Source organism: Salmo trutta, chromosome 24 (genome assembly GCF_901001165.1).
Source record: "Salmo trutta chromosome 24, fSalTru1.1, whole genome shotgun sequence".
Taxonomy (NCBI): Eukaryota; Metazoa; Chordata; class Actinopteri; order Salmoniformes; family Salmonidae; genus Salmo; species Salmo trutta.
Window position 1 is genome coordinate 18,598,458 of NC_042980.1, and position 15,186 is coordinate 18,613,643.

Genomic DNA, 15,186 nt, shown 5'->3' on the forward strand with positions numbered 1-15,186 from the left:
GGATGGGGAAATGGGTCTGATCTGAAACCTCCGAATATAATTTTTTTGCATCGTTACTTGACAAATACTACAAGATGGACTATCAGCATTTTCTAATGATGACAGCCACCTGCTTGTGACACCCGCTTGGGATGCCTAAATGTGCGTTTGCTCCACTCCGACTCAGCATTGCTCCTGTGAGAGAGAATTCCTGGAACTGAGGACAGTTGGAGATGAGAGAGAGCCTAAATATAGTGTCTCGCGAGGCACAACAAGTACATGCATATTCCAGCAAATACCTTGGCCACAGGGTCACTTGACCTGTAAACCTCTTGCATGCTACGAAGTCCAACTCCTCCAAATTTCACAGAGGTATAAAAAGGGTATTTACTCAAAAGCTCTGCTCTGCCCTTACAAAGACCTGTGGAGTGTGACTCTTGAGAGATTGATGGTTCTGTTTTTCTGGGTTTGTTCAAAGATGGTTTGTTTTGTAAAGTGAGATAAGAGGGGTGTTTGTGTTCAGGTATTGAATTAGTTGTATGTCAATGCCAGAGTGTGATTTATGTCTCCACAGAGGCTGATAATCTCGGGTTAACACAGGTTAGTGTTGATTTAGTGCTGACATAGTAAAAAAAAAAGCTATTTGCTAATGATTTTGAGCATATGATGTTTTCAGATTTAAAAAGATCTCCACACCATCAATCAACAACACAATATTCATTATGTCACTGGGAAGGGATTGTAATGTTCATGAATTGTTTATCTGTCTGTGCAACACAAAATCCAGTAACATTGTAGAATATCCTAATTCCACCTGGTTATTTATTAAACCTATTAGATATTTGAATCATGTGCCTTGGGGGTTCTGCCTGCACCCAACTGTCTGCAGAAATGTCTGGGCCCAAAATACTTGCCTTCTTGATCTAAGAGGACAAATTGAATGATATAAGAATCACAATTATCTGCTGTTAGACTTTCTCTCTGGGGTGTTTCACATGTGTGCATTGTTCAGCTGAAGCGGCTTTGTGTTCAGACCATCTCCGGTCTTCTGTTTTGCCTGTTTCAAGTTTTAATGTCACATGCACAAGTACATTGAAATGCCTTTCTTGCAAGCTCTAAACCCAACAATGCAGTAATCAATAACAATATATACTGATCAAAAATATAAATGCAACATTCAACAATTCTACTGAGTTACAAATCATGTAAGGAAATCAGTCAATTCAAATAAATTCATTAGACCCTAATCTACGGATTTCACATGACTGGGTAGTGGCGCAGCCATGGCTCCCGCTGGGGAGCCAGGGCCAGCCAATCACAATGAGTTTTCCCCCACTAAAGGGCTTTGTTACAGACAGAAATACTGCTCAGTTTCATCAGCTGTCTCGGTAGCTGTTCTCAGGCGAACTCGCAGGTGAAGGAGCCAGAAGGGAAGGTCCTGGGCTGGCGTGGTTACACGTGGTCTGCGGTTTCGAGGCCGGTTAACGTACTGCCAAATTATCTAAAACAACGTTGGAAGCGGCTTATGGTAGAGAAATTAATATTACATTATCTGGCAACAGCTCTGGTGGACATTCCTGCAGTCAGCATGCCAATTGTGCGCTCCCTCAAAACTTGACACATCTGTGGTATTATGTTGTGTGACAAAACTGCACATTTTAGAGTGGCCTTTTATTGTCCCCAGCAGAAGGTGCACCTGTGTAATGATCATGCTGTTTAATCAGCTTCTTGATATGCCACACCTGTCAGGTGGATGGATTATCTTGGCAAAGGAGAAATGCGCACTAACAGGAATGTAAACAAATTTGTGCAAAAGAATTCAGAGAAATACGTTTTTATGTGAGTATGGAAAATTTCAGGGATCATTTATTTCAGCTCATGAAACATGGGACCGATACTACATGTTGCGTTTATATTTTTGTTCAGTGTATTTAGTTAGCTATTTAGCAGTCTTGTGGTTTGCGGAGAGAAGCTGCTCAGGAGTCTGTTGGTGTCAGACTTGATGCACCGGTACTGCTTGCCGTGCGGAAACAGAGAGAACAGTCTATGGCTTGGGTGACTAACGATTTTCCTTGCCTTCCTTTCACACCTCCTGATATAGAGGTCCTAGATGGCAGGGAACTCGGCCCCAGTGATGTACTGGATTGCCTGCACCACCCTCTGTAGCGCGATGCGATCGAGGGCGTTGCTATTGCCATACCAAGCAGTGATGCAGCCAGTCAAGATGCTCACAATTGCACACATATTGAACTTTTTGAGGATTTGAGGGCCCATGCCAAAGCTTTTCAACCTCCTGAGGGCGAAGAGGCGCTGTTGCACCTTCTTCAAGTCTGTGCGCGTGTGTGGACCATTTTAAGTCCTCAGGGGTTTGGACTCCCAGGAACTTGAGACTCTCGATCTGCTCCACTGCAGCCACGTCGATGTGGATGGTGGAATGCTGCCCCCCACTCCCTTTCCTGGGATAAATAACTGCGAGAAACCGGTAAATTATAATACGTTATTTCTATGAACAGCATGAGGTGAAATAGAACTGTTAAATTATATGCCATCTCTACGGACCACGCCTATTCTCTGCTATCTTGATGATCAATCATCAACGCTCAGGGTGGGGACAGAAAGCGCATCTCAGTATGGAGCGCAGTTGACAGTGCATGTGTCATCTCATCATGGTAACTTTTTTCTTGTAAAAGGTAGAAAAATCTGCTGTAGCATCTATGTCTAATTTACACATCTCCATCTGGCTTTCAGGAGTCACCTTATTTTTTCATTGTAAAGATGCTTTTTTTTAAATTGCAGCTACAGAGTTTTAAAACAGCCTATTACTTGATTATCGTTGCTTTAAATCAGCGTGCATGCGAGCACTCTCACAGTCTATAAGGGCACATGGTTCGAGTCTCTATTTATTAGTATCCAAGGGGCAGGCAAGAGAGTGGTCGTGGACAGGCAAAAAAATCATAAGGTCAGAGTCTAGGAGGTACAGAGTGGCAAGCAGGCTCGAGGTCTGGGCAGGCAGTATGGTCAGGCAGGCGGGTTCGGCTTCAAGGCAGGCAAGTGTCAAAACCGGGAGGACTAGTGAAAAGGAAAAAGCAGGCGCACGGAGTAACACGCTGCTTGACTTGACAAAACAAGACGAACTGACAGACAGAAAACACAGGTGTAAATACCCAGGGGATAATGGGGAAGATGGGTGACACCTGGAGGGGGTGGAGACAAGCACAGGTGAAACAGATCAGGGTGTGACACTTTCTCTCTCTCCATCAATTCCATTCAAATTGCATCCAAAATAGAGGTGCCTAACAAGCTTTTGTTTTCTGAATGTTAAGTACAGCAGCCAATAGAACTCACAGGGAGTTTGAAAGAAGAGGAGAGGTCCATGTAAATAGTCCGGGTGGCCATCTGTTTAATTGTTCAGCAGTCTTATGGCTTGGGGGTAGAAGCTGTTAAGGAGCCTTTTGGTCTTAGACTTGGCTCTCCAGTACCGCTTGCCGTGCGGTAGCAGAGAGAACAGTCTATGACTTGAGTGACTGGAGTCTTTGACACTTTTTTGGGCCTTCCTCTGACACCGCCTAGTATGTAGGTCCTGGATGGCAGGAAGCTTGGCCCCAGTGATGTATTGATGTATTGGGCCGTACGCACTACCCTCTAGCGCCTTACAATCAGAAGCCAAGCAGTTGCCATACCAGGCGGTGATGCAACTGGTCAGTATGCTGGATGGTGCAGCTGTATAACTTTTTGAGGATCTGGGGTAGAGGTCGACCGATTTAATTGGAATGGCCGATTTAATTAGGGCCGATTTCAAGTTTTCATAACAATCGGAAATCGGTATTTTGGACGCCGATTTTTTAAAAAAAATTTTTTTTTTTTTTTTTTTTTTTTTTTTTTACCTTTATTTAACAAGGCAAGTCAGTTAAGAAGAACACATTCTTATTTTCAATGACGACCTAGGAACGGTGGGTTAACTGCCTTGTTCAGGGGCAGAACGACAGATTTTTACCTTGTCAGCTCGGGGATTCAATCTTGCAACCTTATGGTTAACTAGTCCAATGCTCTAACCACCTGCTTTACATTGCACTCTTAAGCGAATGCAGTAAGAAGCCAAGGTAAGTTGCTAGCTAGCATTAAACTTATCTTATAAAAAAACAATCAATCAATCATAATCACTAGTTAACTACACATGGTTGATGATATTACTAGTTTATCTAGCCTGTCCTGCGTTGCATATAATCGCTTAGGTACATGTTGCTCCAACCATAAACATCAATGCCTTTCTTAAAATCAATACACAAGTATATATTTTTTAAACCTGCATATTTAGTTAATATTGCCTGCTAACATGAATTTCTTTTAACTAGGGAAAATGTGTCACTTCTCTTGCAAACAGAGTCAGGGTATATGCAGCAGTTTGGGCCGCCTGGCTCGTTGCGAACTGTGAAGACTTTCTTCCTAACAAAGACAGCCAACTTCGCCAAACGGGGGATGATTTAACAAAAGCGCATTTGCGGAAAAAAAGCACAATTGTTGCACGACTGTACCTAACCATAAACATCAATGCCTTTCTTAAAATCAATACACAGAAGTATATATTTTTAAACCTGCATATTTAGCTAAAAGAAATCCAGGTTAGCAGGCAATATTAACCAGGTGAAATTGTGTCATTTTGCGTTCATTGCACGCAGAGTCAGGGTATATGCAACAGTTTCGGCCGCCTGGCTCGTTGCGAACTAATTTGCCAGAGTTTTACGTAATTATGACATAACATTGAAGGTTGTGCAATGTAACAGGAATATTTAGACTTAGGGATGCCACTCGTTAGATAAAATACGGAATGGTTCCGTATTTCACTGACAGGAAAAACTATTTGTTTTCGAGATGATAGTTTCCGGATTCGACCATATTAATGACCTAAGGCTCGTATTTCTGTGTGTTATTATGTTATAATTAAGTCTATGATTTGATAGAGCAGTCTGACTGAGCGATGGTAGGCAGCAGCAGGCTCGTAAGCATTCATTCAAAACAGCACTTTTGTGCGTTTTGCCAGCAGCCCTTCACAATGCATTGGGCTGTTTATGACTTCAAGCCTGTCAACTCCCAAGATGAGGCTGGTGTAACCGATGTGAAATGGCTAGCTTGTTAGCCGGGGGCGCGCTAATAGCGTTTCAAACGTCACTCGCTCTGAGACTTGGAGTAGTTTTTCCCCTTGCTCTACATGGGTAACGCTGCTTCGAGGGTGGCTGTTGTCGATGTGTTCCTGGTTCGAGCCCAGGTAGGAGCGAGGAGAGGGACGGAAGCTATACTGTTACACTAGCAATACTAAAGTGCCTATAAGAACATCCAATAGTCAAAGGTATATGAAATATAAATTTTATAGAGAGAAATAGTCCTATAATTCCTATAATAACTACAACCTAAAACTTCTTACCTGGGAATATTGAAGACTCATGTTAAAAGGAACCACCAGCTTTCATATGTTCTCATGTTCTGAGCAAGGAACTTAAACGTTAGCTTTTTTACATATTTACATATTGCACTTTTACTTTCTTCTCCAACACTTTGTTTTTGCATTATTTAAACCAAATTGAACATGTTTCGTTATTTATTTGAGGCTAAATAGATTTTATTGATGTATTATATTAAGTTAAAATAAGTGTTCATTCAGTATTGTTGTAATTGTCATTATTACAAATAAATAAATCAGCCGATTAATCGGTATCGTGGTCCTCCAACAATCGGTATCGGCGTTGAAAAATCATAATCGGTCGACCTCTAATCTGGGGATCCATGCCAAATCTTTCCAGTCTCGGGGGGGGGGGGGGTGTTGGTGTCACGGCTGTCTTGGTGTGTTTGGACGATGATAGTTTGTTGGTGATGTGGACGCCAAGGAACTTGAATCTCTTGACCCGCTACACTACAGCCCAGTCGATGTTTATGGGTGCCTGTTCGGCCCACCTTTTCCTGTAGTCCACACTGCCAGGTCTCTGCCCTCCTCTCTATAGGCTGTCTCATCGTTGTCGGTAATCAGGCCTACCACTGTTGTTTCGTCAGCAAACTTAATGATAGTGTTGGAGTCGTGTTTGCCATGCAGTCGTAGGTGAACAGGGAGTACAGGAGGGGACAAATCACGGGCCCCAGTGTTGAGGATCAGTGTGGCAAATGTGTTGTTGCCTACCTTTATCACCTGGGGGCAGCCCGTCAGGTAGTCCAGGATCCAGTTTCTGAGGGAGGTGTTTAGTCCCAGGGTCCTTAGTTTTGTGATGAGCTTTGTGGGCACTATGGTGTTCCTTTTGTCCAGGTGGGAAAGGGCAGTGTGGAGTGTGATTGAGATTGCGTCATCTGTGGATCTGTTGAGTTTGGAGTGGGTCTAGGGCAGGTATTCCCAAACTGGGGTACGCGCAATGCCATCGGGGGTACGCCAAATAAAAATGCGATTCACATTTTCAAACAGTCAATTTATATTTTCCAACAGGGCTATACATTTGGGTGAGTTTTCTTTTCTTCGCCTGAGTAGCCTTGTTTCACTGCCCAAAATAAAATTAAATCATCTAGTGTTCAGCGAAATAACAACACAATGTCAAATACAGGTATCCTAGTCAAATAATTAACATCCAATCACATTAACCATTACTCTCTCGCGGGAATTCCACTAACGGTCCGTATGTAGCCAAACATAGCTGCTGCTCATGTTGGTATCTGTACTGATGGTGCAAAAGCCATGACAGGGAGACATAGTGGAGTGGTAATGCACGTACAAGCAGTTGCTCCCGACATCACTTGGGTACACTGCAGCATCCACCGAGAGGCTCTTGCTGCCAAGTGAATGCCTGACAGCTTGAAAGACGTTTTGGACACTACAGTGAAAATGGTTAACTTGGTTAAAGCAAGGCCCCTGAACTCTCATGTATTTTCTTCACTATACAATGATATGGGCAGCGACCATGTAACGCTTTTACAACATAGAGAAGTGCAATGATTATCAAGGGGCAAAGTATTGACACGTTTTCTTTTTTATTGAGAGACGAGCTTAAAGTTTTCTTTACTGACCATCATTTTCACTTGTCTGACCGCTTGCATGATGATGAGTTTCTCACACGACTGGCCTATCTGGGTGATGTTATTTCTCACCTGAATGATCTGAATCTAGGATTACAGGGACTCTCCGCAACTATATTCAGTGTGCGGGACAAAATTGAGGCTATGATTAAGAAGTTGGAGCTCTTCTCTGTCTGCATTAACAAGGACAGCACACAGGTTTTTCCATCATTGTATGATTTTTTTGTGTGCAAATGAACTCAAGCTTACAGACAATGTCAAATGTGATAAAGCGAAGCACCTGAGTGAGTTGAGTGCGCAATTATGCAGGTACTTTCCTGAAACGGATGACACAAACAACTGGATTCGTTATCCCTTTCATGCCCTGCCTCCAGTCCACTTACTGATATCTGAACCGAGAGCGTTATACAGTCTTCCGGAATAGCTGGTCCTGTCCTGCATGCTTCAGTGTTGCTTGCCTCGTAGCAAAAAGGCATTTAGCTCGTCTGGTAGGCTTTCGTCACTGGGCAGCTCGCAGCTGGCTGGGTTTCCCTTTGTAGTCTGTAATAGTTTTCAAGCCCTGCCACATCCGACGAGCATCAGAGCCGGTGTGTAGGATTCAATCTTAATCCTGTATTGACGGTTTGCCTGTTTGATGGTTCGTCTGAGGGCATAGCGGGATTTCTTATAGGCGTCCGGATTAGTGTCCAGCTCCTTGAAAGCGGCTGCTCTAGCCTTTAGCTCAATGTGGATGTTGCCTGTAATCCATGGCCTCTGGTTGGGATATGTACGTACGGTCACTGTGGGGACGACATCGTTGATGCACTTATTGATGAAGCCGATGACTGAGGTGGTATACTCCTCAATGCCATTGGATGAATCCCGGAACATATTCCAGTCTGTGCTAGCAAAACAGTCCTGTAGCGTAGCATCCGTGACATCTGCGTCTTTTTGACATTAATATGTGTCACATATCAGTTTGCAAACAATAAAATATATATATAATAATAATAATAAAAATTGAGTTAATAAAGCTGCATACAAACTTTGTCTCTTTTTTGCTTTCTTGAGTAATGCAGCTCCAAAATGCTGGTGTTTCAGCCTAGCTCAGTGCTTTCTATGGTGGTGTAAATGGGAAATCTGACTTCAGTGAGTTCAAGACACCTGGCAACTCTGAAAAAAACAGGTCCAACTGGGAAAATACGTTTTGAACATTCATCCTATTCGGAATTGCAAGTCCGGAACTCGGGTCTCTTTCTAGAGCTCCGACCTGAAGATCACAGATGTCATCATGATTCGACCTTGTTTTTTTCTGAGTTCCCAGTTGTCTTGAAAGCACCATAAATCCAGAGAATGCCAGAATTTGATGACAAAGTTTGTTGACAAAATTTGCCCACGAAGGACCGCCGCGCCACCTTCCTGTTCAAGTGAGCACAGCACAACAATGTGAGTACAAAAATGTCTTGTATGCTGCTGCATAAATTATGTAATATGCCAGGGAGATATGTATACTGTAGCTAAGAAAATAATACTAAGTCTATGTTGTGTAGTAAGCTGTTAGTAACCCATGTGTCTCACCCTAATAATTTGGTCCCTTATCCACTCTTAATTTCAACTACTGTTCTGACTTGGTGGTGCACATGTAGCCTATGTTTTAGAGAAATGTAATCACTGAATATTGAAAGAGCTTTCATTGTCTGCTTATATGTGCCCTTTATTTATCCTACGGTTCTGACTTGGTGTACAGAGAGAATACTGTAAGAATGGCCCATGTTCTGAATTCTGTCGTTGTACATTTCAAAAGTGCTGAACAAATAGTTCTATTGACTACGTCCGTCCTAGCTCGCTCATTAATGGTCTTAATCGAAATTACGGATTGCTTCTTATCTGCTCGTCGTCCTCTTTTGCCATAGTTTGCACATTTCAATTGCCATATCAGTTATGTTTTTTTAAAAGGCAGTAAATGAGGCTTAATGAACTGTTTCGCCAGACATGGCTCTGCTGTTGAGACAGCGTTATGTGGGCCCTAACAGTTTGTAGGCACCATTTGGCACAGTTATAGTGCAATTAATGTATTGTTTAGTGTTGTGTAGTAGCTTTGCTGGCATGCATATTTTTATTTATGTATTCTTTTTACCCCACCAAGATTTACAGGCTAAAATCGCCACTGGTCCTATATTATTCAAGCATGTCATTACAAGGATGAAGATGAGGACAACGACATTTATTTCATTTAACTGTTGAAAGTGAGGAAGGAATGAAGCAACAATGAGAGGAAGAGGACATAGGCTAATACGCACGTCACACAACATTAGGGGAAATATTAGAGGCTCGAATCCAGGCTTTATTTCAACCGGCCGTGATTGAGAGTCCCATAGGGCGGCGCACAATTGACCCAGCATCGTCTGGGTTTGGCCGGTGTAGGCCGTCATTGTAAATAAGAATTTGTTCTTAACTGACTTGCCTAGTTGAATAAAGGTAAAATTTTACAAAAAATGTTTTTGAAAGGTAGTCTAATTATCTTATAAAAATGTAAAATAGGCCCTATTATATTTCAAAATTAAAATCTAATTCGCTAGCCTGTAGGCTGCATGTCCTGCACCATTATCCCATGTTCTCTCCCAGTTTCATGGTTTGAACAAGGTCCGTAATTCCAGTCCATATATTACAGTATAATACAGTACAGTAATACAGTCCACACTCAAAAAGATAAGGCTACTGGAGATTGTTTAATTTATTCACCCAAGAGAGCATAGCTACATCTATGGGCTTTTATGTTTTTCTGTCCTGTGTAATGTGAGGTAGCGAATATATCATAGGCTATGTATTGGATAACGGCACAATGATTTCAGCTTTTTTGGACTTGGGATCATAACATTTCTTTAATGTAGGGCTCAAACAAATGTCTTTAATGTATGGCACATCAGGCTCAGGTAGCATTAGGCTTGAATATTCATGCTGATCAAAGCTCTAATCAAATCCAGACATATTTATATGCTTTAGAATGACAATTCTGGTCTTGGCGGGAAATACCGGGTTACCTGGGAGAAAAGTGATTTATTCTCAGGGTGGGACATTTGTAAAATACTGGGAAAATATTGAACCCTGTCACACACCCCTGTGGGGCCCCCGTGTTGAGGGTCAGTGTGGTGGTGATGTTGCCTACCCTCGCTACCTGGAGTCGGCCCATCAGGAAGTCCAGGATCAAGTTGCAGAAGGAGGTGTTCACTCCCAAATGCATTGAGTTTGTCTGGTAGAGCGGCATCGTTGGGCAGATCACGGCTGGGTCTTCCTTTGTAATCCGTAATGGACTGTTGCCCCTGCCATATGTGGTGGACGTCTGAGCCTATATTTTCCTTTTACTCGTTTGATGACTCTGCAGAGGTCATAGCGGGACTTCTTGTACTTGTTCTTCTACTTGTAGCCTCAGGGTTGTCTGCGATAGCCCTGTGTGTGGTAGCCCTGTCCTTTAGTTTAGCGCCAACCTTGGTGTTAATCCAGGGCTTTTGATTGGGAAGGCAGCAAACCTCAACTGTGGGAACAACATCGCCAATGCATTTCCTAATGAAGCCTGTGACGGAGGTGGTTAGCTTGTCGATGTTATCGGCAGAATTGACACAGAATTAAAATTGCTGGCAACCATAAAAACTGCCTCCAGTTATCCTGCTTGTTTATTGCCTCGTGCAGTTCGTTAATTGCCAGCTTGTTCTTTTTCTTGTCCTAAGGTGGAATGTATACAACAGTCACAATAACAGATGAAAACTCCCTTGGGAGGTAGAAGGGTCGGCATTAGACCATCAGGTATTACAAGACAGGTGAACAATGGGTCGACACTTCCAACACGCTAGAGTCAGCAAACCGGTTGTTGTTGAAGAGGCAGGAAATGTTAGCGAATACATTTCGTAAAAATAGATGACGGAAGACTCACAAAATAGCAAAGTGGGGTCGGAGCTTGCAAAACGGCGGCCATCCAGTATGGCTACATTCATGATGCTTGATGACAAATGTGATAATAATAATATGTGATATAAACAACAATTAACAATAATGTTCGGCTTATCAAAAGCTCCCCAAAGAGCAGCCAACGATCGCTCTTTCCTCTTCTCATAAGTGGCTACTATCCATTGCCTGCTCAAAAAGCAGCTTTAGACAGGGAAGGATCAGTCTCTTCAGCCCCTCAATGGACTCCTCTGGACCCCAGTGAGCTAGTTTGCTCTCTCAGCCGTGACTCTCTGATTACCCCGCCCCATCTGGCCAAGGGTCAGAAGTCAAGGTTCAAAGATCTGATAGAGACCAGAACCATTCAGCAGCTCTCTGAGGTCCTCCCCCTCAGCTCTGAGGCTTGCCCCCTCAGGATCAGGTAAACGTGGTCAGGGCAGGGCATGGAGTGATTAAATTCCATGATAATCCAACTTCTCAATGTCCCAGAGAGGGCCAACCTGTTCCTTCTTCTTGTTTTCAATATCCACTTTCGTTTATTCTTCTTTTCCTCATTTTCTCCTTTCCCATTCACCTGGTTCTATGTTACATGAGCTTGCAAAGGCTAAAATGATACTTTTTTCCCTCACTGTATAATCAAGTATTTGATCCCCTGCTGATTTTGTACGTTTGCCCACTGACAAAGAAATGATCAGTCTAATTTTAATGGTAGGTTTATTTGAACAGTGAGAGACAGAATAACAACAAAAAAATCCAGAAAAAAACCGCATGTCAAATATTTTATGAAATGATTTGCATTTTAATGAGGGAAATAAGTATTTGACCCCTCTGCAAAACATGACTTAGTACTTGGTGGCAAAACCCTTGTGTGCAACCACAGAGGTCAGACGTTTCTTGTAGTTGGCCACCAGGTTTGCACACATCTCAGGAGGGATTTTGTCCCACTCCTCTTTGCAGATCTTCTCCAAGTCATTAAGGTTTCGAGGCTGATGTTTGGCAACTCGAACCTTCAGCTCCCTCCACAGATTTTCTATGGGATTAAGGTCTGGAGACTGGCTAGGCCACTCCAGGACCTTAATGTGCTTCTTCTTGAGCCACTCCTTTGATGCCTTGGCCGTGTGTTTTGGGTCATTGTCATGCTGGAATACCCATCCACGACCCATTTTCAATGTCCTGGCTGAGGGAAGGAGGTTCTCACCCAAGATTTGACGGTACATGGCCCCATCCGTCGTCCCTTTGATGCGGTGAAGTTGTCCTGTCCCCTTAGCAGAAAAACACCCCCAAAGCATAATGTTTCCACCTCCATGTTTGACGATGGGGATGGTGTTCTTGGGGTCATAGGCAGCATTCCTCCTCCAAACACGGCGAGTTGAGTTAATGCCAAAGAGCTCCATTTTGGTCTCATCTGACCACAACACTTTCACCTAGTTGTCATCTGAATCATTCAGATGTTCATTGGCAAACTTCAGACGTGCATGTATATGTGCTTTCTTGAGCAAGGGGACCTTGCGGGCGCTGCAGGATTTCAGTCCTTCACGGTGTAGTGCGTTACCAATTGTTTTCTTGGTGACTATGGTCCCAGCTGCCTTGAGATCATTGACAAGATCCTCCCGTGTAGTTCTGGGCTGATTCCTCACCGTTCTCATGATCATTGCAACTCCACGAGGTGAGATCTTGCATGGAGCCCCAGGCCGAGGGAGACAGTTCTTTTGTGTTTCTTCCATTTGCGAATAATCGCACCAACTGTTGTCACCTTCTCACCAAGCTGCTTGGCGATGGTCTTGTAGCCCATTCCAGCCTTGTGTAGGTCTACAATCTTGTCCCTGACATCCTTGGAGAGCTCTTTGGTCTTGGCCATGGTGGAGAGTTTGGAATCTGATTGATTGATTGCTTCTATGGACAGGTGTCTTTTAAACAGGTAACAAACTGAGATTAGGAGCACTCCCTTTAAGAGTGTGCTCCTAATCTCAGCTCGTTACCTGTATAAAAGACACCTGGGAGCCAGAAATCTTTCTGATTGAGAGGAGGTCAAATACTTATTTCCCTCATTAAAATGCAAATCAATTTATAACACTTTTGACATGCGTTTTTCTGGATTTTTTTGTATTTATTCTGTCTCTCACTGTTCAAATAAACCTTTCATTAAAATTATAGACTGATCATTTCTTTGTCAGTGGGCAAACGTACAAAATCAGCAGGGGATCAAATACTTTTTTCCCTCACTGTATGTCCATTCCTGATTCTTTCTGTTGCTGTGGTTCAGGTTGCTGATAGACTGTGATGATGTCCTTCTCCATGGCCCTGCACCTCACCGCTGCTATCCAACTCCTGGCGCTGGTGGCCATATGTGACCAGGTTACAGCTGATCGCATCAACTTCTACAACGTCAAACCACCTGTGGAAGGTACGTTCTGCTTACTCGTTGAAATGATGTCATGTCTTCAACAATGTCGTCAACTTTTTATACTTGAATCCATCAAAACAAAAGTTTGAACAGAAGCAATGTGAGTGAAAACATAGATTCACACAGTGTGGGAATGTCTTTACAGCCACTCCATTCCCTAAGAGCTTCAAGTGCTTCACCTGCGAGCAAGCTGCAGACAACTACAACTGTAACCGCTGGGCTGAGGACAAGTGGTGTCCACAGAGTGAGTAGTACCTTCTGTTGTTTCACACAGATACTGTCAGATATTAGTGTTTCTCATTGGCATGACTGATAGGGTTAACCAGTACTTAATAATCATTGTTATTGTTGCTGTTACACTGTTTTAATACCCTATGATTATGCTGTTATAGCCAATGCTTGAAAGAGGTGCAGGAGCAGTCATTTTTCAAGTCGGTCCATTAGACTACGTTCACAGAAATTCCCAAATGACATTATGCTATAGAAACCTCTGATTATTCACTGTTAAGGGAACATACACATTTTGATTTCATGACTTCCATGACTTCTCTGTGACTTTTAACCAAATTTACATGACCAATAATTGGTGGCATCTCTATGTAGCAGAGTTTCTGTTAGCCGGTAATAAAAGAAAAGCCGATTTAAATAAAAATTGTCTCCGGCCAATTGTCCAGGAGGAGAAAAACAATTGAATTGGCACGTAGGTATATTTATGTTTCTTATTTATCACATGCACGGCATACAGATACAGAGCCTTTTAGTGGAAAATCTGTCAGACAGAACTTTTATAAGCCCAATCATTGCGCAACAGTTCTAAGTGCAATCCTGTGTTAAAAATAGATTTTGGGCCACGATTAAAAATAGCAAGTATTTTTATTTCTCAACTGGTAATTCATGCGCGCTTGAAGGCAGGCTTCATCAGACCGTCACACATCTTTGCAATGAGCTGGAGGCAGTATCCATTTTCAAAACATAAAGCTACTTAATTGTTTGAAACCTGAACATTTTACGACATACATTTTACCCTGCTTCAAAGTATCCTAGGCAAAATCCTACCATATTCGTAGAGGCAATTATTTTTTACATGCTATGAAACCAGTAGCCTATTTCTCTCATGTTCTATTGTTTTTCAACTTTATTTCATTGTCCAGTAGCCAAATTAACATTTGAGCGTAGCCTACTGCCTTGTGCGCATTGCTGGACTAATAATGTTAAGAAATAATAGTTTATCAACATTTTAAGCTAAATGCTCTGATCTTTTGCATCAGATACAGTTGAAGTCGGAAGTTTACATACACTTAGGTTGGAGTCATTAAAACTCGTTTTTCAACCACTCCACAAATTTCTTCTTAACAAACTATAGATTTGGCAAGTCGGTTAGGATATCTAGTAATTTTTCCAACAATTGTTTACAGACAGATTATTTCACTTACAATTCACTTTATCACAATTCCAGTGGGTCAGAAGTTTACATACACTAAGTTGACTGTGTCTTTAAACAACTTGGAAAATTCCAGAAAATGATAGGCTAATTGACATAATTTGAGTCAATTGGAGGTGTAATATTAGCAAAAATGTATAACCTGTATTTGGTTTGTCATTATGGGGTGTTGTGTATAGATTGATGAGGGGGAAAAAACGATTTAATCAATTTTAGAATAAGCTGTAACGTAACAAAATGTGGAAACAGTTAAGGGGTCTGAATACTTTCCAAAGGCACTGTATATGTATGTGTATATATACAGTACCAGTCAAAAATTGGACACAGCTACTCATTCAAGGATTTTTCTTTATATTGACAATTTTATACGTTGTATAATAATAGTGAAGACATCAAA

The 15,186-nt window shown here is 42.2% G+C and overlaps 1 protein-coding gene across 1 annotated transcript in view; it reads left to right on the forward strand.

Moving 5' to 3' along the window:
* lypd6b (LY6/PLAUR domain containing 6B) overlaps nucleotides 1-15,186 on the forward strand; it is a 54,410-nt gene that overhangs the window by 34,339 nt on the left and 4,885 nt on the right. The window contains exons 2-3 of the mRNA XM_029711331.1: nucleotides 13,208-13,348; nucleotides 13,494-13,592. Coding sequence (XP_029567191.1) covers nucleotides 13,225-13,348; nucleotides 13,494-13,592 — 223 coding nt within the window. The 5' untranslated portion in view covers nucleotides 13,208-13,224. The remainder of the gene's footprint in view (nucleotides 1-13,207; nucleotides 13,349-13,493; nucleotides 13,593-15,186) is intronic.